The 23,346-nt window shown below is 42.7% G+C and overlaps 1 protein-coding gene across 1 annotated transcript in view; it reads left to right on the plus strand.

Moving 5' to 3' along the window:
* RELCH (RAB11 binding and LisH domain, coiled-coil and HEAT repeat containing) overlaps window positions 1–23,346 on the plus strand; it is a gene marked incomplete in the record, with an annotated part of 1,574,926 nt that overhangs the window by 1,218,585 nt on the left and 332,995 nt on the right. The window contains 1 exon segment of the mRNA XM_044065183.1: window positions 17,679–17,761. Coding sequence (XP_043921118.1) covers window positions 17,679–17,761 — 83 coding nt within the window.

The raw sequence follows: 23,346 nt of genomic DNA on the forward strand, positions 1-23,346 counted from the left end.
AACCTTCTTCAGAGGAGTCTGTATACCTAGAAGCTTTTCTTGCCCAACCTTCTACCTCTTGGATCTCTTCACCCGCTGACTTGCTCATTAAACTGATCAGTCAGCGGCTGTGGAAGATGCCCGACTCCATCGAATTGATCCCCAAGAGACCGGACCAGATCCTTTCCACCCCCCAATAAGCACAACATTGGTCCAAAGGCATACCCGTGGATGCCATGGAGATAGCGGGAGCCACTAAGAAGGAACTTGCTGAGGAAGGTCCAGTTGTCCATCCTCCTAACAAGGAGTCTAGGACTGTGGATAGATTTGGGAAGCACGTTTACACTTCATTGGCCTTTCCTCTCAGGTTCTTGAACTACATGGCGCACTTTACAAGGTTACAGAGGAGTTTAGTCAAAGAGCTCTCAGATACCCTCTCAGGAGCAGTAGCTGAAGAGGTACAGGACAAACTTGCTTCTTAGCTCGCCACCCTCAAAGCAATTTGTAACTCGTCCATGAGGCTGATTGACCATGCAGCTGAAGGGATGACAAGAGTGGCAGTTTCAGGCATAGCCATTAGAAGGCACACTTGGATGCACCTGTGTGACTTTGCAGAGCCATTTAAAGCGTCATTCTTCAATGCTGCATTTGATGGATCCATCCCTGTTTGGTCCTAAGGTAAAGGACACTCTGGCCAAATGTGATAAAGATGTAAGTGTCTTTCTGCCGTAGGCGTATGTTTCTCCACTTCTCAACGGCCCTACTCTAGGAACGAGAGAAGTGAGAGACTATGGTTTAAGAAGTCCCAAGGGCCTTTCCAGGACTTGCGTGGCAAAGACTTTCCCTAGAGGCAGAAATGGCCTGCAGAACCAGGAGTCCAGAGATTCCTTCTCTGATACTTTCTATCAGCACTCATGAACAGAGACCTGGTTACCTTCCTTTGGAGGCAGTCAGAGGATGATTATCCTTGCACCAACCCACCTGATAACTTCGGACAAATGAGTGCAGGGAATCCTATCCAGAGGTTACAAAATTCCACTTTCTATAAGTCCAAGACCCAAAAAAGACTCTCGGATGTTTTACCCAGTCGCAGGGAAGCAGCAGTAGCAGAAATTCAAACATTGTTCGACAAAAGAGCCATCCAAAAAGTCCCGCAAGACCAAATAGGAACTGGGTTTTACTCAAGGTTCTTTAGTGCCCAAAAAAACAGGACTAGAGACCCATTTTGGATCTCAGCCAGTTCAACAAGGCAGTTTGGCAAACCACATTTCGGATGGTCTCTGTACAGTCTGTACTTCCATTCATGGAAAAAAAATGATTGGGTGTGCTGTATAGGCATCCAGGATGCATATTACCACATAAAAATGGACAAATGCTCCAGGAGGTTTCTGCGCTTCCGGCTGGGAGCCAGTCATTTCCAATTCAGCGCACTGCCCTTTGGACTCACCTTAGCCCTCAGGCTGTTTATCAAATGCATGGTGATGGTAGCAGCTCATGTCAGACTGCAAGGATTTCGAGTTTTTCCATACCTCGACAACTGGCTCCTCACCGCTACCACCAGGCATTAGTTAGAACAAGCAAGAGATTATTCTCTGCATCTCTAGGCATCACATTAAATTACAAAAAGTCAAACTTGTAGTCCTCACAACAGCTGGAATTCATCAGAGCCCTATTGGACACAGTGGCAGGAGTTTTTTCACTCCCACACAAAAGGCTACATAGGGTCAGATCTCAGGTCAGCCTAGTTATCCAGAGCAAAAGTTTTCCAGCCAGGTTAGTCCTACAAGAATTAAGCTCGATGGCAGCTGCTATCACTCTAGTCCCCTTAGCAAGATACCACATGCGAATCTTACAATAGTTGCTAGCCTCCCAGTGGTCCCTGATAGATCAACCAATGTCTCACCACATCTTGATTACCAGTCACTGCAAACAGGAACTTTCACGATGACTCCACTCCAGCGAGAATCTTTCGGGCCATCCATTCATCCTTCCGTAACCCCAAGCGATAGTGACCAAGAATGCTTCCCAGGTAGGGTGGGGGGAATTGTCTGGAAAGGACAGTCCAAGGCACATGGTCCCAACTGGAGGCCAACTTGCACATCAGTGTTCTAGAGATGAGAGCAGTGCTGTTAGCATTGCAAGCATTTCGGGATGCCCTTCCTCTAGCAACAGTAGTAATTCAGACGGACAACGTCTGTAGTCTGGTACATCAACAAACAAGGGGAACCAAATCTTACCCATTGTGTCAAGAAGCTCTCAGAGTTTGGCAGTGGGCGATTTCTTTCAACCACTTTCTCACAGCAGTGCACATTCCGGGGAGCTGCAGCGTGGTAGTGGACAAACTGAGCAGAGCCATTCTTATGCCTCACAAGTGGTCGCTGAATCCTGTGGTGGTGAAAGAGATTGTTCGTCACTGGGGTCAACCTTGCTGCGATCTTTTTTGCGTTCCCCCCTAAGCAAGTGCAGCAGTTACTTTGCCATAATCCCCACTCTGGGGGAGTCCCCCAGAGATGCTCTTCTCCATGATTGGTCCCCCGGTCTTCTCTATGCCTTTCCCCCAACTCCTTTGATTTCCCATTTTCTAAAGAAAGCCATTGCCCCCTTTTGGCCTCGACAAGTTTGGTTTCCCTTCCTTTGGCCTCATCTTCTTTGGAATTTATGGATGCTGGACCCAGTTCCAGATCTGCTGCCTCATCAGGAGGGCATGGTTCATCCGAACCTCCTTCCATCTCAAGCTCACAGCATGGCTTCTTCAATTGCCATGATTGCCAAGCATCTTTCTCTTTCCTCTTCTGTCTACCAGATCATTGTGGCCTATCACAAACCTTCAACTATGAAACTGTATCAAAGTAAATGGGAAAGATTTGCAAATTGGGCCATTATGAACAAACTTAATCCTTGTACGACCCCTATTCATAAAGTTTTGGACTTTTTAGCTGACCTCTTTTCACTCTGGTTCTTCCACCTCAGCAGTTAAAGTCCATCTAGCTGCAATCTCTAACTTTCTTATAGGGTTTGATGGGTCATCCCTTATATCACACAAACTTTGTAAAGCCTTTTTAAAGGGAGCCCTAATGTTAAGACCTCCATTTAAAGAACCCATTCCTCCCTGGGATCTAACACTAGTTCTTCAGTTTCTTACTCCGTCTCATTTTGAGCCATCAGCTACATGTGACTTAAAGTTTCTGACTTGGAAAATGTTATTCTTAGTAGCTATTACATCAGCCAGAAGAGTATCTGAACTTCAGACCTTGTCCTGCAAACCCCTTACATATTATTTCACAAAGACAGGGTCCTCCCTAAGGACTAATGCATCCTTTTTACTGAAAGTAGTCTCAGAATCTAATATCAGTCATGAAGAGGACATATCCTGGAGCTTCTTGGTCTTTCTCCTTAACCTTTGTCTGTAAGAACATAAGGTATTGTTGATACAGCCTCAAATCTCTTTTTATAGTTGCGCAGAGTACAGTGAAGATGTCTTTTCCCAGAAGAGGAAATAACTGGGTTTTAGTCCATCATATTTTCTGGTCCCCAAAAGGTGTGTGAGGTTCTGAGAGATTGCAGGTTTGACCATTTTGAGAATTCAGGTTAGTTATTTGAAGTTATGTGCTTTTTCATTTCAGTCAAGATGCCATTGTTGCTGAAAATTTTTTTTTGGGGGGTGGGTGTTTGGTACATTTGATGGATGCCTTGTGTTGTTTGGTATTTGGGAATTGGTATTTGGCTGTCTTGTCAGAGAGAGTATTCACAAGGATATCTGTGATAACAGAGACCAAAACAAAGTGTGAGAAGGTCACACAGAGAAAAACCATCAGTACAAATAAAATGAAAACTCCAGCCAAGCTAGAACTTCCACTCAAACCTCTTATATCAGAGGCACAAGGGATATATGCAAATGACCCTTATGGATATCAGGTGTTTCAGCTATATGGCAATTCTGAGTGCCCATGATTTATTTCTTTTTACGTTGTTTCTGTGATAATAGAGACCACACAATCGGTCTGATGATCTTTCTCTAACAGATTGACTGGTTGTAGCGGACTCCTCCAGGTTTTTGTAACTGGCTATGGCCTAGGTTCAACCTTGGCTACACTGTCTTGGACTTTTCTCATTAACTGGAAAATGGCATTCCTGTGTTTGACACAGTACATCTTGCGTTAGAAGTATTGATGGACAATATCCAACCTTGGAGGTTTCTTCCTAGGAATAGAGTCCTGAAACTCAATTATCTGGTCTTACAAGAATGTGTAGACTGACCTTATGTTACACCTTGTAGGGCTTGCAGCCACTGCTGTGTTCCCTATACCTTTGGCATGTTTACAGATGTGCTTTGCAAAGTGAGCTGTGTACTGCTGGTGGCAGCTAGTTCATTTTTCTCTGTAAGGCATGCTTTCTTTTCAGGTCTTCACTGTCATTCCCTGAGATGTAAGCTTTGGTCCACAACCTAAATGTAATGTTCACTTTCCTTCCTCCAACTTACTCTTTCAGATGCTTTCTCTGCATCAAGACCTACCAACAACAGTGGTATTTTTTTTAATTCTGCCTTCTATCGTATCATCATTGTTCTGTTAATGTTGTCAGATGTTTGCCTCCCCTCCACAGAGCCACACTGATCTATATCTATCAATTTTGGCAACACCATTGCCATTCTTTTAGCCATTATAGACATGAACATGTTCTAATCATGGTTTAAATTTGAAATGAGTCTATATTACAGACGCCACATCATTTTTCCAGGATGTTGGTGGTTCCGCTCCTTTTAAAATACTGTTAAACAAAACCTTGCAGATCTTTATCACTTTCTTCCCTCTAGCTTCCAAACTTCCACAAGAATGCCATCTATTCCTATAAAGTGGTTGTACATCACTTTATGTTAAGTTGTCTGTCTCGCCTTCATTCTTGCTGGATGGATTCGGAGCTGATCCTCAGCTCCGACTCGGCCTTCTACTAAAGCTTGAGAGCTATTTACTGGCTCGAGGCCTCCCCATATCCCACAATGCTAGGTGTCAGATACCCAGATCTCGTTTGCCGCTTCAGCTACGAGGTTACGTTTTTTACTGGCTCAGGTTGTATTAATCCTTTTTTATTTTTTTCATCTAGAATTTAACTGTTATTTTCTTAGAAATAGATTGTCTTAACTTTTAGTGTAGTTGTACTAGTATCCCCTAGTTTGTCCCACTTAGGAAACTCATTTTCTGTTAGAGAGTTTCTCCCCTTCCCCCCCTTGTTCCTTCTCTATTAATGGCTAACCCCCCCCTTGTTGTAACTATAGGTGTAGTGTTTAGCCTTATAATTTTTATTTAGATTATAAAGTGTGGGTGTTTGTGATAGTTTTTTTCTACTCACTACTGTTACCTTATCTAGTGCGGGCATGTGACTGTGTCTGTGTGTTTGGTTTAAGCACTAGTGTAGCATGTTTTTTTTCTCTCTTTGGTATCCCCGGGCCAGTATGTCCAAAGGTAACAAAGAAGATGTCTCTGACAGACGGTCACACTTCTTGCATGTATTGCTTGGGTTCCCTACACCTGCAGGACTCCTGTTCGGTCTGTCATGCCTTCAGCCCGAGAGTCCTGCAGGAGCGTAGGAACAAACTTATCTTGAGAGGCCTACTCAAGCCAGAGGGATCCCCGGCGAAGCCTCAGTCGGGGAAATCCTCAAAGCCCGCCAAGCCTTCGGCTCCCAGTTCGGAGCCGTCGCCGGGCGGGCCTCTGCCTCTTCATCGGCTCCGGCTGGGGCCAACACCTCTAGACCTCTATCGGCTCCGACTTTAATGTCGCAGCCATCATTAGGCCGGAAACGTTCTAGGTCCCCTACCCTAGAATCTGTTCGCTCGGCTCCAAGGTCACCGTTGCTGCAGTCGGAACGGAGCCATAGGTCCCATTCTGACTGCAGCAACGGTGACCTCAGAGCCGAGGTCACCGTTGCAGCAGTCGGAACGGAGCCATAGGTCCCATTCCTCTCGGTCTTCCAGGTTATCCGACCATGACTTAGAGAGGGTGGTTAGTAGACTACTTAAATCGAAGGCCCTGGCCAAGATGTTAACCAGCCCTTCTCAACAGACTGTGGCTATCCCGGTGTCTTCAACAGTTCCTCCTCCGACTCCCCTTTTGTGTTCAGAGCCGGAGCTGGTTGGGGCTCGAATCTTGGAAGCATCGGAGCCGATACCACACCTTTCGGCTCCTTCGTTGGCTCCGATCTCTTCATTGGTTCCTTCCTTGGAGGGATCTCGGCGCCAGGACTCCCTTATCGGCTCCGAGGGGGTGAGTGACATCGGACCCTTGTACGACCCCGTTCTCCCTCTCAGGGCATAGGCGCAGGTGAGCTCGGCCCCGACATCGTCCTCGGAGCCATCCCTCTCTGTGCCGGGAGGGGTTCACGTCTCTTCGGAGCGGGGACCCTCTGCTCTGCCCGACAGGGGCGCCTTTGAGGTCATGAGGAGCTTGCTGACTCCTGTGTCGGCTCCACGATCGGCCCCTTCGGCTCCTCCGCCCATGGTGCCTGCATTGGTCTCTGTCCACCCTCCTGACCCCAAGCGTGGAGAACAGACGCTCCAGGTCACCCCATTGGGTATATCTTCCTCTTCCGAGGCCTCCCCTGATCATTCGGAGGAGCCCCCTCGGAAGAGAAAATGTAAGAGGAAACATGTTGACTCCCCCGAGTCAGTCAAGTCTGATACCGACATGGAGGATTCAGAAGGGTCCCCAAGGTCCCCCTCTGAGGATGTCTCCTTTTCAGACATCCTAGAGATCCTTAGGCAGAGGGGGAACTGGACTGCCCTTAACCCTTCCGAGGATGAGTTGGCGTACCTGGATGCGTTTGGTTCTCGCCCTTCCACCTCCTGGGTGTCTCCTCCTTTCGACCCACTCATGGAAGTGGTGGCTCGAAAGGCGTGGATAGCCCTGGACACAGTGGAACCAACTCCCCGCAGGCCCACTAAGTTTATTACAGCCCCATCCGACAGACAATTTCTGACAAAAGGTGTCCCTGTTGATGCCATGGTGGTGGCAGCAGCCACTAAGGAGGAGTTGGCTGACCCTTCGGTGCCTGTCCATCCATCTAATAAAGAATCTAGGACAATGGACAGGTACGGGAAGCGGATGTTTTCTTCAGCGACCTTTTCCATGCGGTCGCTGAATTATCTGTGCCATTTCACCCGCCTTCAAAGGGATCTTCGTAAGGAACTGGGTGATACCCTTCAGGATCCATCAGCTGCGGGTTCTCAGGACAAGATTAACTCCCAGCTGGCGACCCTTAACTCTATAGTCAACTCCTCCATGCAGCTCATTTCTTATGTAGACGATGGGGCGAGTAGGGTTGCAGGTACAGGCGTGGCTTTGAGAAGAAATGCATGGATGCGGTTATGCAACTTCGCTGTCCCCTTTAAGGCGTCCTTCACTAATACCCCCTTCGATGGTTTGGCTCTGTTTGGACCACAGGTGAAGAATACCCTTACCAGGTGTGAGCAGGAAGGCATGACTCTCTCTGCCGTGAGAGTCCGTTTTTCTACTCCCTCTAGACCATACCCTAAAGGTCAGAAGAGTGGAAAAATGTGGTTTCAGAAACCCCAGGGAGTCGTGCCTGACACATGTGGTGAGTTTCCCTCCAGGGGCAGAGGAGGGAACAATAATAGACGCAGCCCTAGGTGCAGAATCTTTCTCTGACGAGCCCTTTCAGCACCCCTAATGGGCTGCCCGACTGTCCACCTTCGGAGGAAGTCGGGGGGAGATTGTCACTGTACCCAGAAGCCTGGCAACTCCTCACACAAGACAAATGGGTATGGTCCATCATATCCGAGGGTTACAAAATCCCCTTTATCCACACCCCTGTACAAACAAACAGGTCCCTTCCAGACGTTCCACCCAGTCTAAGGGATCAAGCAGTACTAGAAATTTTAAAACTGCTAGAAAAAAGGGCCATCCAGCAGTCCCAGCAGACCAGCAAGGATCCGGGATTTACTCCAAGTTATTTTTGGTGCCAAAAAAGACAAGGGACTGGAGACTCATTTTGGATCTCAGCAGGTTAAATAAATCTGTTCAAAGAACGAAGTTCTGGATGGTCATGCTTCAGTCCATTCTACCTTTTTTGGGTCAGGACAATTGGATGTGCTCCATAGACCTTCAGGATGCGTACTACCATATCAAAATGGACAGACGCTTCAGAAGGTTTCTCTGCTTCCGGCTGGGAGCCAGTCACTATCAATTCAGAGCCCTGCCCTTTGGTCTCACCACAGCCCCCAGGGTGTTCACCAAATGCATGGCAGTGGTTACGGCTCACCTGAGATGGCGAGGATTCCAGGTGTTTCCATATCTAGACGACTGGCTCCTGACTGCTTCCACCAGGCATCAGCTAGTGCGAGTCAGGGATTATACCATCCAAACTTGCTCCGAGCTAGGTATCTCTATAAACTTCGAAAAGTCTGCATTGTCACCTTGTCACTCTATAACCTTTATAGGCGCAAGATTAGACACAAAAGAGCTGTCGGCAAAACATCCTTTAGAAAGAGTATCAGACATTCGCCGACATGTCCAGACCTTACTACAGTGCAAGAGAATTCAGGCCAGATTTGTACTGAAAACCTTGGGTCTCATGGCAGCAGCAATCACATTAATTCCCCTTGCTCATTTTCACATGCGGATTCTTCAATGGATGCTTTTTACCCAATGGTCTTTTCAACAGCTTCCAATGTCTCACAACATAATAATCACCCAGTCATGCAAAGACCACCTGTCTTGGTGGATAGTCTCCTCTCAAGTACTTCAAGGCAGACCATTTGTTCTTCCTCCTCCTGTTGCCACGGTGACAATGGATGCCTCCCTGATCGGGGGGGGGGGGGGGGGGCATTTTCAGGGCAGGACTGTCCAGGGCACTTGGCAACCTCTAGAGTACCACCTGCACATAAACGTCTTGGAGATGAGAGCGGTACTTTTAGCGTTGCAAGCTCTTCAGGACACTCTACCCACCGGGACTATTGCAATTCAGACAGACAATATGTCTGTAGTGTGGTACATTAACAAACAGGGTGGAACCAGGTCCTATCCCTTATGTCGAGAAGCACTCAGACTCTGGCAGTGGGCGATCTCCTTTCAACGATTTCTGATAGCAACGCACATCCCCGGGAAGTCCAACGTCATAGCGGACAGGCTAAGCAGAGCTATTCTCATGCTTCACGAGTGGTCTCTCAATCAGTCAGTAGCGGACAAAATTTTCCGCAGATGGGGTCAACCTTGCTGCAACCTTTTCGCAACCCCTCTCAACAGCAAGTGCGACGATTTCTTCACTCTCTTCCCCCTCCCCGGCCACTCCCCCAGAGACGCTCTAGTTCACGATTGGCCCGTGGGTCTTCTGTATGCATTCCCACCCTTTCCCTTAATTCCCAAACTAATTCAGAAAGCGACCGCATTGGGATCCAGGTTGATCCTCATTGCCCCTTACTGGCCTTGACAAATTTGGTTCCCATTCCTGCATCATCACCTGCTGGAGCAGCCTTGGAATCTGGACCCAGTGCCAGACCTCTTGGTCCATCAGTCGGGCGGGCTGCACCAATCCCTTCAGTCTCTCAACCTCACAGCTTGGTTGCTCCACTTCCAGCCTTAGCCAGGCTTCCACATATTTCTCAGCCAGTGCATGAAATCATCCTTTCTTCGCACAAATCTGCTACCAGGAAGACTTATGCTAGTAAGTGGAAACGTTTCTCTTTCTGGTCAGAGGCTAGAAATATAGACCCCTTTACAGCCCCTGTCCATCACTTTCTAGATTTTTTTAGCAGAACTTTTTCGAGCAGATTCCTCGTCTGCCACCATTAGGGTCCAATTGGCTGCAGTCACTAATTTCCACGCTGGACTGTCAGAAACCAGCATCATGTCCCACAAACTGTGTAAGGCCTTTCTTAAAGGGGATATTTTACTTAGGCCCCCGGTTAGAGATCCCCCGCCTCCGTGGGATTTAAACCTGATATTAACTTCCTTGATTCTCCCTCCCTTTGAACCTGCGGCCTCGTGTTCCTTAAAATTACTCTCCTGGAAGACTCTCTTCTTAGTAGCCATCACCTCAGCTAGGAGAGTGTCGGAACTTCAAGCCCTCTGTATTCATCCTCCTTGTCTTGTGTTTCACAAGGATAGAGTTTCACTCAGGACTAATCCCTCTTTTCTGCCCAAAATACCTTCTGAGACAAACCTGAATCAGACTATTGATCTACCTGTATTTTTAACTAACTATTCGAACAGAGCTCAACAAAAGTTACACCAACTGGACGTTCACAGGCAATTACGTTTTTATTTGGATAGGACTAAACAAACAAGAAAATCGGACCAACTCTTCCTGTCCTATGCTGAGGGTAAGCAGGGCCTGCCAGTTTCTAAAGTAACCTTATCCAGGTGGTTGGCCTCTATTATCACTTTGATTTATCAATTGAGACATAAAGAACTCCCTACAAAACCAAAAGCTCATTCCACCAGAGCATTCGGTACGTCGGTAGATTTTCAAGCAAGACTACCAATGGAATCTATTTGTGCTGCAACCACATGGGCTGCTACTCATACTTTCATTTCACATTATAAGTTGGATATGGCCTCCAGGAGTCGAGCTGATTTTGGTTCCACTGTGCTCAAGAGTCTGTTCCGATGAGCCACCCAGGGCTAAGGTGCTAGGGACGCTGTCCCATCCAGCAAGAATGAAGGCGAGATAGACAACTTAACATTAAGAAGTTATGTACCTACCATAACGTTCCATGTTAGTTGTCTTCTTCTCGCCTTCTTTCTTGCGTTCCACCCTCCATCCCTCTAGCCTGGACAGACCGAGAAGAATGCCTTTTGAGGCCTTCTTCCTCTGGCTGAGTTTTATCTAGGTTACGTCTTCCTCTGTTTTTAGTACTGTAGGTAAACTTTGTAGTTTGGACAGGTGTCCTTAAAAATTTTTTCCATGGTGGTAGCTCTACCAAAACGAGATCTGGGTATCTGACGCCTAGCATTGTGGGATATGGGGAGGCATCGAGCCAGTAAATAGCTCTCGAGCTTTAGTAGAAGGCCGAGTCGGAGCCGAGGATCGGCTCCGAAACCCATCCAGCAAGAAAGTAGGCGAGAAGAAGACAACTGACATGGAACATTATGGTAGGTACACAACGTCTTATTTTCTCTCATTTCCTTCCATCTTAACTGTTGAGCCTCATCTATCTTTAACCTTGGCACATATAAGTATTCTGTAAATATTTCCATTTGTGCTTTTTCTTGATTTTCACATTTCTTTGTTTAATACATATTTTCATAAAATTTCCAAAATATCTGTAATACCAGTACAGGATCTCTGGTTATTTTTCTTGTTAAAGGCTCCATAAATTTGGCAACAACCCTTTATATTTTCTGTTGCCTAAGTTGTTTTGCTAAACATTTTAGTGCTGTGGTTAACAGTAATCTTTCTAAACTCATGCATATTATCCAGGTACTGCTTTATTTTCTCTTAAGCACTCTGCAGTTCTGCTTCTTTTGGCTGTGTGAGATTTCCCTTATTCTGTAATACTTTAACCTTTGTCAGGACTTCTAAATAATTCTTGTTACTTTTTAACAATATATTTTGTCTTTTATTTTTAGTCTATTTTTAAACTTCATTTTATCCCACTAACTATAATGACTTCCAAATAATTTCCACTACCCATTCCTTAAATGCCTCTCTTTTTAAAAGGTAGGTGGGGAATCATCAGTTTCTCATTTTTACTTCATTACCCTGCATTTTTATTTTAGTTGTTATTGGCGCATGGGCTGAAATAGTTATTGGATGTGTCAGTGCTCTCAATTAAATGCACATGTTCCTGTGAAATATAATTTCTGTCTAGTCTAGCCCAGTTATTTTAACTTGGGGAATTTGTAAATTTTCTCAGAGTTCATTGTTCCATACCAAATATTGTCGTACATTTTTCCAGAAATGTACCCACTTTTGTTATATTTTCCCTTCCAAGCCCCCCTGATGCATCCTCACTATTGCAAATCAAATTCTAATCCCTACCTATAAGTAATACTCCCTGCTGAGAACTGATTATTTCTCCTACAATTTTCTTAAGCTCCATAACAGCATTTTTAAGTGGCATAAAAATACATGCCAGCATAATCCTCTTCCCTTACCAGTAGCCCCTTACTACCACAAATCTACCATTATTATCTTCATTTCTCCCTTCTATCACTGTTGGAGCTCCTCTAGCAATTAATATAAGTACTCCCCTTTCCCTTTGTCCCTGTTATTCTGATAAATATCAGTCCTGAAATCCTTTCTTTCTCAAAATCACATGCTCATTTATTTCCAGATGTGTCTTCTGTAGCATGGCAATTTGCACTCTGCATTTCTTAATATAATTCAGTGTTCTTTCCTTTTTGTTTATACCTGTGAGACCATTCACATTCCATGAAAATATGAAAAGTGCCACCATTATGATAAGAAGTTATTATTCCCACCTATTATGTATGACCACCTTTTTATTCATCTGTTTCCAGCTTTTGTGATGCATGCACCCACTAATCTTTATCAGATTGATCTTTTATACAGTTGTCTTCTCCATTTGAATCTATATCGCTTTTTGCAACACTTTTTGTTTTAATGAAAACAACCCCCACAGAATACCTCCAGAATTCTATTGACTTACCCTCCTAGTAGGAACAATCGCCCTAAACAGAGACAGCTGCAGACACAAGGCACTATCTGACCCAGGTTTATCTATGCCAAGACACATGTTACTGCCTGTGTTCCTGCTTACACTAGTTGGTGTCGGTTTCTTTTTTTTTTAATCTTTATTCCCCTCCCAGATGTGGAAAACATTGTGCATGTTTTCAGAAAACATTGTCTTTTAGCCTTAAAGAAACCAATGTTCTGGCTTTTATTGCTTCATAATCAGCTTCTCTGAATGGAAACAAAAAATATTACCCTTAGCTGCAGGTTCTAAAGACATGCTGAACATTTATTGCTAAAGGAAATACTTTTCATTACATTCAATGTTATCTTATTTACTTGTTTACGCTTAAAATGTGTTATTAGATTAAGCCAAGGGTCTTAATCCAGACATTCACCTTTGCAAAAGTAAGAGAAAATGTATCATTTCTACATATATTATGATCCGTGTACTTCTACATCCCATCCCCATCTCAACAACATAGTGTTACATTTTATCAATTTTCATGCTTTTGTCCAGCCTTTTTTCCTGTTTTTGGATTATAATGCCTGCATTTCTTAATACTAAAAAGGGAACAAAAGAAAAAGAAGAAAGATATCCATTTATTCCAGCATCTTTGACATACAACATAACAGAAAAATGATATAAATATGTTTAGAAACAGACTGTTTTACTTATTTACCTGTTTTCTACTTCTTCCCTTCTACTTTGTGGCCTTCTAAACATTAAAGACATGAAGTAAGACAAATGCCATTCAGTATCTCACAACTTTAACAAACTCAACAAAAGTCCATTCTTTCCAGTTTTTTTTTGTACAGCCATATTTCACAAATGTGATTATTGCTTTATAATCTCACATTTAATCTCTAACTTCCATGTTGCTGGTGGTCTTCATTTTCATTACTATTTACTAACTCCAGACGCCAGTTCAATTCCAAGGTACACCTGATTCGTCTAGTCATCTCCAGTGCTTTTCTCCTCATAAGCATTTTCCTTTGGAACTTTGGAAAATGTTTCACTGGCAAAGTCACTGTATGCGCTTTATTATCAGAAGAATGAGATGCTAAGTTCCCCTTTGTTTGCTGGCTCACTTTTTGTTGAACAAACTTTTGTATTTCCTCCTTAGCCTGTTCTGCATCAAAAATTACTTTGATCCTCCAGGAGAAAATGTTCTGAAGGCAGCTGGATACAACAGCTTGAATCTCTCACCTGCCCCTTGACATTCCGTGGTTGCTGGAATACATTCACTTCTCTTCTGCCTGTTGTGCAGTAAATAATCATTTTTCCACAAGCACTCTGCTGTCTCTAGCTTTTAATACTTTGCCCTTCTGCCACAGTTTTGTTCGGATCAACTTGTTCTGCTGGTGGGCGTGCAGCTTTACTAATGCAGGTCTTGGCTATTCTCATAGCAAGGTTTGGGGCATAATGTGCCCTTTCAGTTAAAAAAAAAATCCTGCTGTGGAATACCAGTCCAGTTGTTTGTGCTTTCATAAAGTTAATACAGTCTGCTCCTTCCAGTTTTTCTGCAGAAATTCTCATGGTTTCCCTTCAAGCCCTGTCCTCTAATTCTACCGTTTTTTGAAATCTCTTGAGCAGTCTCATATTCAGCCAGCCTTTTCTTCATTTTGACCTCTGATTTTTGCAGATTTATCAGTTCATTTTTTCCTCTAGGTTGCTGGAAGTCATGTCTTGCCCCAAAGCTGGAGCTTGAACTTCTTTTTGCTGAACAGTTGCAGGATTCCCGATCATTATTTCTCTTCACCTTTTCTAATGGAGTTCTTTCAAACTAAGTTTCTTCTTTGCTGACATTCAGACAGTCTACTTGCTAGTTGGTAACTGAATTTATTATGAGTGACAGAGCTCCTGACCCTTACCTTTCAGTTTCTTTTTTCCCCACTGAGAGAGCTGAAGTTAAGCTGTTGACCAGTGTGCACCCATCTTGGAAGTCCCCCTCAGCCATTTCTTCTTGAATTCAGTATCCTCCACCAGCAGCAGTTTGTTTGCAATACCTTACCTCAGCCGAACAGCACATGGCATCACACGTAACACACGGAGCCACTGCCCATTGTAATTTGGCAGAGTCAGACACACATCTGAGGCTAGTGTGTTGTATTCTGTACTCCCACTTGCAGCAGGAGTCTGCATTGTAACAAAACAGACTGTCTCCCTTCCTCCAGTGTGGGTGAGCCGATGAGTCACTCACTTCCCACATGAACTTCAAGTCTTACCATCAGCCAACCTATATACCCATTCATTCCTCTTCAGGGCAAGTGGTGCTGTTCTTCATACAGCTGAGTTTTCTCTCTCTCTCTCTTGTACACTGCTATGCATTGTGGCAGTTTCTTCAGCCCATATACTGTATGCTTTACACTCACACTCTTGTTACTGAGAGAATCACTTTTGGAGTATTGCTTAAGATTCCTCGCAAATGGTCCACCTTGCTGCATTTAAGCTGCTATGACAGGTATGCAAGTATGTTCTGTATTAGTTGCTTTATCTTTGAAAGAATTGCCTATTTTTGGTGCTGTATTTCCTTCCTCTGTCCCTCTTGCTGCTGCCACTTCAGTAAAAATACTTTGTACTTTAATTTCTTAATGAAATAGTGTGGGGCTGAGTTTGGAACAGTAAATAGGTTTTTGGGTGCTCCTTAGCCCATGTAGAAATGCTGTGCATAAACCAAAGGGATAATGCCACCTTTCCAGTGGGATTTCACTATTTTCAGAAGAGCCATGCTTGAGTACAACAGAAGAAAATCCCAAATGCTCCACTCATTATAGAAGTCCTTGAACTGAGTCTTACCGCATCTGTTCTGGCAATGAAATTGCAGTTTCTGAAAGGAAATCTCATTTGTGCTATGCTAGGCCTTCATATCTAGAAACTTCTTTGTAAAATGGTGCTTAGAGTTACACTGCAGATGAGCTGAGTATGTATAACTGATTTAAGTCTGATTCCTTTTAAAGTAAGTTGCCCGCTATAGAGTTACAGTCATAAACATTTTTGGATGTTAGCGAGTTACCCCTTAAGGAACTTATTACAGAGCTTGTTTTTTATGAATGCGCGACTTGGGACTGCTTCATGTCACAAAAGGAAGAACAAAAAAATAATAACAAACCAATTCCAGGCAAGAACCAGCACAAATTCAAGATGGTTACATTTTTAATCCAAAGTGAACGTAGGTAATGCACAACAGAATAAAAAAACAAGCCACGACGCACAGTCTCGTAACACACTTTTTCGGCTATATCGGACCAAGTAGAAGAAACCATTAAACAATTTTGACCACTGTTGAAAGTAAATGAAGAGACAGGGAGATATATTCTTACACAACCTTCCTTCATTAGAAGGAGGGGTTTGAACTTAAAGGACATATTTGAAAGGACGGGTTTTAGTCATGCAGTTACAAATAGAACGAAAAGGGGTACCTTTAAATGTGGCGCTTGCCGTCAATGTGAATATATTCTGCAGGAAAAGGAAATACATATTCCTTCTAGAGGAATTCGATTCAAGGCTTCTCACTATTACAATTGTGGTAGGAAGGGAATAGTTTATGTGGGCGTTTGTGTCAGTTGTAATAGTTTTTATATAGGGAAAACTACACGTACCCTTAGAAAAAGGATTTATGAACATTTATTTGAAGTTAACAAGAAGAAAGAGTTCAACGCCTTTTTTAAACATTCTTTAGTTTATCCCAACATGAAAATCAAATTTGCTGTATTAGAGCAAGTAGCTATGGACCCAAGATGGGGTAATTGGGGGTCCAGGGTAAAATTTAGGGAATTGTTTTGGCAGGTAAAAACTGATGCTGGGAGGTTACCCAGTTTAAATGATTATATCAGTATTACTAGTATTTTAAAATTAAGGCAAGCTAAGTTGTGATAGTATTTAAAAGTAAGGGAACATGTAGTTTTTAAGGAAGTTTTTAAGGTGTTTTTTCATTTTTATAACAGTATTGACAAAACTGGTTTATTTTTAGAGTAGGTTTATCAATAGATTTAATATTTAACACATACACAACATATATACGTATATATTTTTTGAATTCCATGACTTTTATTATCCATTTAGGGAATTAAGTGTGAAGTATGATTTATGTTTTTTGATTTTGTGAAGCTGTATTTTTATTAGTTGGATTTGTATTGTATTATATACAAAATATAGCTTCTTTAGTGATAGGTTTACATTTGTGGACGTAAGTCCAGTGTATTCTGGTTCATAGGAACCGCATTAGTATTTTTATTAGTATTTTTATTCTGCATTACAGGAAGAAAATGTAAAGCGATTTTTGTTGATGCATTTATAAATGTATATTTGCTATAACTTTACAAATTGGTATGGGATTTTAACATTTAATATTTATTTAACACTAACTATGCACATATATCTTTTTAAGAAAGCTAATTATTCAATCATTAGATTTGTATTTAAAGTGTTTGATGCAACTGTCTTTTCAGTTCTGAAGAAGCTTTGCGTTTGCAGAGTGAAAGCGCACTTAACTGGATTACGAGACTGTGTGTTGTGGCTTGTTTTTTTATTCTGTTGTGCATTACCTACGTTCACTTTGGATTAAAAATGTAACTGTCTTGGATTACTGCTTCATGTCAAATGTACTGTGGGTTCCCATTTTCACTCATGGATCAGGAACTGCAGTTAATTCAGTATTTTTTGTTATTTGAATTCCATCTTTGATAATTTGTTCATTATAGTTAGCAAGCAGTGGAATCCGTTAAATGTCTTTGCTAGCACTAAATGGTATCTTACGATATCTTAAAATTGACTGTGAGTTCTGTAATTGTTGATAAAGTTCTGTTGAGCACCCTACCATGTAAGTGTGGATGTAGATTAAAGTGCAACTCCTTTGAGTTTTCTTGTGTTTGTTTTTTTCATTGTGTTAGCAGTAGCATAGAAGTATTTGCTTTGCCTCTAATTTTGATTTGCATTTTTATGTTTTGTTTTTCTTTCTCTCTTTCTCTCCTTTGTGCCATTCTTCTTTCCATGGTTGTGTGTTCTTTTCCTGCAACACATGCGGCACCCTCCTGCACTGACCGGTCAGCTGTTGGTAAAGGGGGTGAATGAAACTTTGGTCGCTCAGAGAGTGGTTCCTGCTCTCATTACCCTGTCCAGTGACCCAGAAATGTAAGTCTTTATCTGCTTTGTTGGCCATTCATCCCTTTTGTAATAGCTTGTAAAGAAATTACCCATTGGTTTCCCTGTATTAAGATGTGATCCTCCCACCCTTACCTCCTTCAAAAATAAAGGAAGTAAATGTACAGTGAAGAAACATTTACCTTTACTTAGTATGGCAGCCAAGCAAACAGGAATTTATGATGAAAGCCACAGCTAAGTGACAGTCCAAGAAAACTGATATACAACAGTGTAGCCAGGAAGTTACAGGTTGATGAAACACATGCACTGCTGGGTGACCACGAGTAAAATTTGAAATGATGTCCACATGTCATGAATGTATATTTTTGTAGCTGTAAACACACACACACACACACACACACACACACACACACACACACACACACACACACACCAGGTGCAGTTATTTGCATTACAGTATAACATTTTTTGTGTGTATACTTGTCAGGCATCTACTAAAACTGTAGAGATGATTTTGGATCCTTTTATTGCTTACTGCATTGTTCAAAAATAATGTATGAAAAGTGTTGGCAACCTCCATGGCACAGAGAGATAAAGCTCTTACTACGCCCCAGATTACTTATTTTCAGTTAGCAACACTTGTGCTGGAGGGACCACAGTGTGAGCATAAGAGTGACTGGCAGATTCCCATTCTGGTGGTGATGGGGAAGGTAGTCTAGGTCTCACTGCTGTAAGCAAAGTATGAGCCTGGCACGCTCCTTGCTGCATAAGTGGTGAGCTGCTTAGATGTGTGGTTGTGCATGGGCAGAAGTATGCATGCAGCTCCCAAGAACAGCAGTCATTGTGCTGGCAAGGCTACCACAAGGAGACTAGAGTTAAGGCATATCCACAGCAGTATTATGATATAGTTTGGGTTGAGCATGAGGAATGCTAAGGTGGATCTAGTAGATTCAGTGAACAAGAAGAGGAGCTGGTAGCAGCTGATGGTTACCTATGGGGGGGACCAAGCACAATTTATGAAAAGTGTCCATTAAACTTTAATTGTGGTTCTCAAAAAAAAAAAAAAAAAAAAAAAAAAAGTCTTATGCTTTGCCAAGTTTATAATGTAAGTGTAGGGATTTGCATGAATAAAATATGCTGAATACTGCTGCACCTAACTTATCAGCATTAAAGTGTTGCACTGAGCTTAGAATATAGAGTTTATGTGCTTTATTTATAATCATCATCACTGCTGTAGGTAAGGTTAGGTTAACTCTGTTTAATGTCACTGTAGTTTTCTTTTGAGTCACTTTTGCATCCGTTGTTTTAGAGCTGAAGTGAGTTGATCCCTGCAAACTTGTCTTGTCCTTCAGTTTTGACACTGTTGTTCTGTGGTAGAATTCTTGCTCATTTTGTACTCCTAGTGATGGCATTTTTTTCTGATTTGTCAGTAGATTTCTGTCTTTTTCCTGGGTAGAGTGGTTGTAAAAGCAGTTTAATGATTTTTCGGGATTAATAAATTCACTGTTACACTAAGTGTATTTCATTTAAAGAGCTATTAGACTTGAAGTTGGCTTTATGTTACTATTATGTATTGTCCACCCTGCAGATCGTTGAATTATTGGCGATTAGAAATGCAAGGGTAATGGATAAGAATAATTTGTAATATTACACAGAATAGCATTCCTACCTATTCTAGATCAGGACTTTCATATTTTCCACAGCAGTGTGATAGATGAAAAGAAGTTTAGTGCGTCTTGAATATGAGATTTTTTTTGTTGACAGAAATGGTTGACACTGGTAGAAGAAGCAGAAACTGATCATATTTGTTGTTGCAGCTTTTAAAATACTACTTTATCTGTGCATCTTTGAGTGATGCAGTGACCTTCTTGGAGATTTTTGAGAACTTAGTTTCTCTCTAGGGTTAATTTCTCCAAGTGTTTTGGGTTTCTAATACAACAATAGGAATAGACCCCATTCCTAAGTCAGGGTACAGTTACATTTCATGAAATTAGTGTTGTTTCAGTATTTCATGTTAATTAATAGTGCTCTTCTCAGCACCCCCACAAAGTCCCCATAATTTCCTCCTCCTGCAATTCATACAGAGTTACATGTATTGGGACCATATTTAAGTACGGTTATAAATTGACCTGTAGCTCGTACTGCTATTGGAACCATCTAGGTCTCTCTTCCACATTGTACTCATTTCTGCTTGAAAATCCTGTTATCATAGGACTGTCTCTCAATGTACATAACACAGTGTAAGCAGTGGTTTAACAATGTCAGTGATGAATGCTACTTTTGCTTTTTTTCATGGACTGCTACTTCTGGTTTGCTCAAGTCTGTTTTTAAGCTGTTAGTAATATGGGTGATTCCATATGATACAAACTTTATCATTCTCTTTCATCATTTTTTCAGTGCTTCTCAACTAATTCTTTTTTGTAGAGTTCATACATTATTAGATACTATATGTGTATGCTTGTGTGTATATATATATATATATATATATATATATATATATATATATATAGATCTATATATATATATATATATATATATAGATAGATAGATATATGTATGTATGGGTCCACTATGTAATCTCGAAATACTGAAATCCCGCAATTCAGTATTTTGAAATTACATAGCTGAAAACCCAAACACAACCGCAAAATTCAAAATGCCGAAACTACGCTACACAAAGTACACACACAAACGCAAAACTCCCCACCACAATCAAATAAATGCATCTACACGATAGATAAGCAGGTGGGCAAGCCGCCCTGCACCCCCCCCCCACTTATATATTCTAACTCCGAGATCGCACAAGCAGAAACACACACACACACACACACACACACACATATCACAGTCGCAACACACACTTGCACACACTAAATACAACCTTACCTAAATTCAGCCGATACATCCACACACTGCACCAGCAGAAGCGAAAATTCAACATCTCTGTGCTTCGGGATTTTGAATTTCATGCTTCTGCTGCTTTTGGAACTTTGAGCTTTCGACTATGTATTTCGAAATTATATAGTGGACCAGAAGTGTATCCCTCACTGGTAAGATCAGACCATAAACTAATCTCACTGGATATTCACATCCCGACCCCACCCCCTGCCCAGAAAACCACAGTAAAAAACTTCTCTAAAGCAAATTTCACACTCCTCAAAACCGAGGTGGAATCCTTCAAAGCCCCCGGGCCTGTGGAAAATACGGCCCAGACCGCAGAATCCTTTATAAACGCATTCTATGAACACCTTCAGGAATACATGGATTATGCAATCCCAAATAAAACCAAGACCCAATCCTCCAAAGGCAGAAGTCCTGTCTGGTGGACCCCAGTCATAAACAAACTATACAATAGAAGGAGGAAGCTACTACATGATAGAGCAAAATCCCAAAAAGGGAAGGCATCTCTGATCAGTATTGGCAAAAAACTACGGGCACTCATAAAATCGTCTAAGGCCAGGTTCGAGAGAAAAATTGCACAGGACACTAAGGATAATCACAACACTTTCTTTAGTTATGTTAGGAACCTGGGTGGGAATTCCCAGATATGCTCAGAATTAGTCCAAAATGACAAAAAATACACCAAACCCACAGACATTGCCAACATCCTAGCTGACAGGTTCAGCGCAAACTCCCCCCCCCACCAAAGGGCAAATATCTATCCCAGCAGAGTGCTGCCCCCCTGACATCTCAGATGCTCAGGTAAGAGCCGCCCTCTCCAAAGCAAAAAACACAGCATCAATGGGACCAGACGGTGTCCCGGGCTGCGTCCTACATGAACTCCAAGAAGAGCTAAACCCAAACATAAAACTACTGTTCAATCTCAGCCTTACTACAGGATATGTACCCAAAGAGTGGTGTACAACAGCATTGGTCCCTCTCCACAAAGGTGGTGCCTCAACGGATCCTGGAAACTATCGCCCCATAAGCCTGACTAGCTTGGTCTGCAGAGCTATGGAAAGGATCATCATGGACCTCATAAATAAAGATATTAGGAACCTACAGACACTGGATCCTACCCAATTCGGCTTTGTTAAGGGCAGATCCTGCCTCTTAAACCTGGTCGATTTCTTTGAAATGGTCACCAAGGCCATTGACGAGGGGAAGGTGGTCCACACAGCCTACCTGGACCTCGCAAAAGCCTTCGATACAATACCCCACTCGGGCATTATAGATAAGCTCACCAGCTTAAATATAAACCCCTATGTCACTAGATGGGTTGCAAACTGGCTCAAGGACAGAACCCACATGGTTAGAATTGCTGGAGCCATGTCAGACTCCAAACCAGTTACAAGTGGTGTCCCACAAGGCTCAGTCCTGGGACCTCTCTTGTTCGGCATATATTTCTCGGAGGTACAGGCCAACATGGAAGGACTGTGGCTGATCAAGTTCGCAGATGACTGCAAACTGGGTGCCATAATCGACTCTCCAGCCGACACAAGCATCCTCCAAAAGGGCCTCATAGAAACAGACAACTGGTGCCAGAGCCATGGCCTCAAGCTAAACGCCAAAAAGTGTATAGTCATCCCCTTTGGCAAAAACAAAGTGCCCACAAATTACCACATAGGTGGTAATCCATTAAGTACAGAAGAAGTAATTAGGGACCTGGGTACCCAAGTTGATAGCAATCTCTCATTTGACAACCACGTGGTCAAAGTGCTTAGAAGAACATTTTATATAGCCCACCTAATCATGAAGGGATTCACATCTAGATCAGGGGAGGTCATCGTGCCTCTTTACTCATCCCTCATCAGGCCCATAATTGAGTACAATGCCCCTTTTGGGATGTACCTTACCAGACACCTGCAGCAAGTGGAAAGACCCCAAAAGTACCTCACCAAGAGGATCAAGGGGCTCAAACAGATGCCGTATGCTGCCCGGTTAAAGAAACTCCAGCTCTACTCAGTGGCATACCACCTGCTCAGAGGCGATCTGTGCCTGACGTATAAAGCCATGTCCAACCCAGAATTAATGGACATGCTGCACCTCAGAAAATACAAATCCCATCGAGCTACGCACTCGAGAGACTTGAACCTCAGCACTGAAATAAATAGGACATGCTGGAGGGACAGATTCATAACCCAGAGGCTCCCTTCACTCTGGAGTAAAATCCCAGTCCAGGTTAGGCAGAGTCCATCATTGACTGTCTTCAAGAGGAATCTTGATGAGTGGATGGGAGATCGTAGGTTTACCCCGGGTATCACTTCTGTGTCACTGTTAGACAGAGGCACAGTATACTAACCTCGAAAAAGGGCATAGCAAAATTAATTTAAAATGGGTGGCGAAAGCCAAACACACTCTGGCTAGGCTTATAAATGCCCTAGGCCAGATAGCCTAGTATGAACCTGTATATATAGATGGATATATATATATATATATATATATAGATGGATATATATATATATATATATATATATAGATGGATATATATATATGTGTGTGTGTGTGTGTGTGTGTGTGTGTGTGTGTGTGTGTGTGTGTGTGTGTATGTGTATATGGTTTACCTTTAAAATGTCTCAACGCACTTGTGCGACTGTTTATGTGTTCAACCCGAAATGTCAGAGACGACAACCACGAACACTAGGAAGTGTGACCCTGCTACTCAAAAAAGTTAG

Source organism: Protopterus annectens, chromosome 3.part0 (assembly GCF_019279795.1).
Source record: "Protopterus annectens isolate FY-2018-M chromosome 3.part0, PAN1.0, whole genome shotgun sequence".
In the NCBI taxonomy this organism is placed as follows: domain Eukaryota; kingdom Metazoa; phylum Chordata; order Ceratodontiformes; family Protopteridae; genus Protopterus; species Protopterus annectens.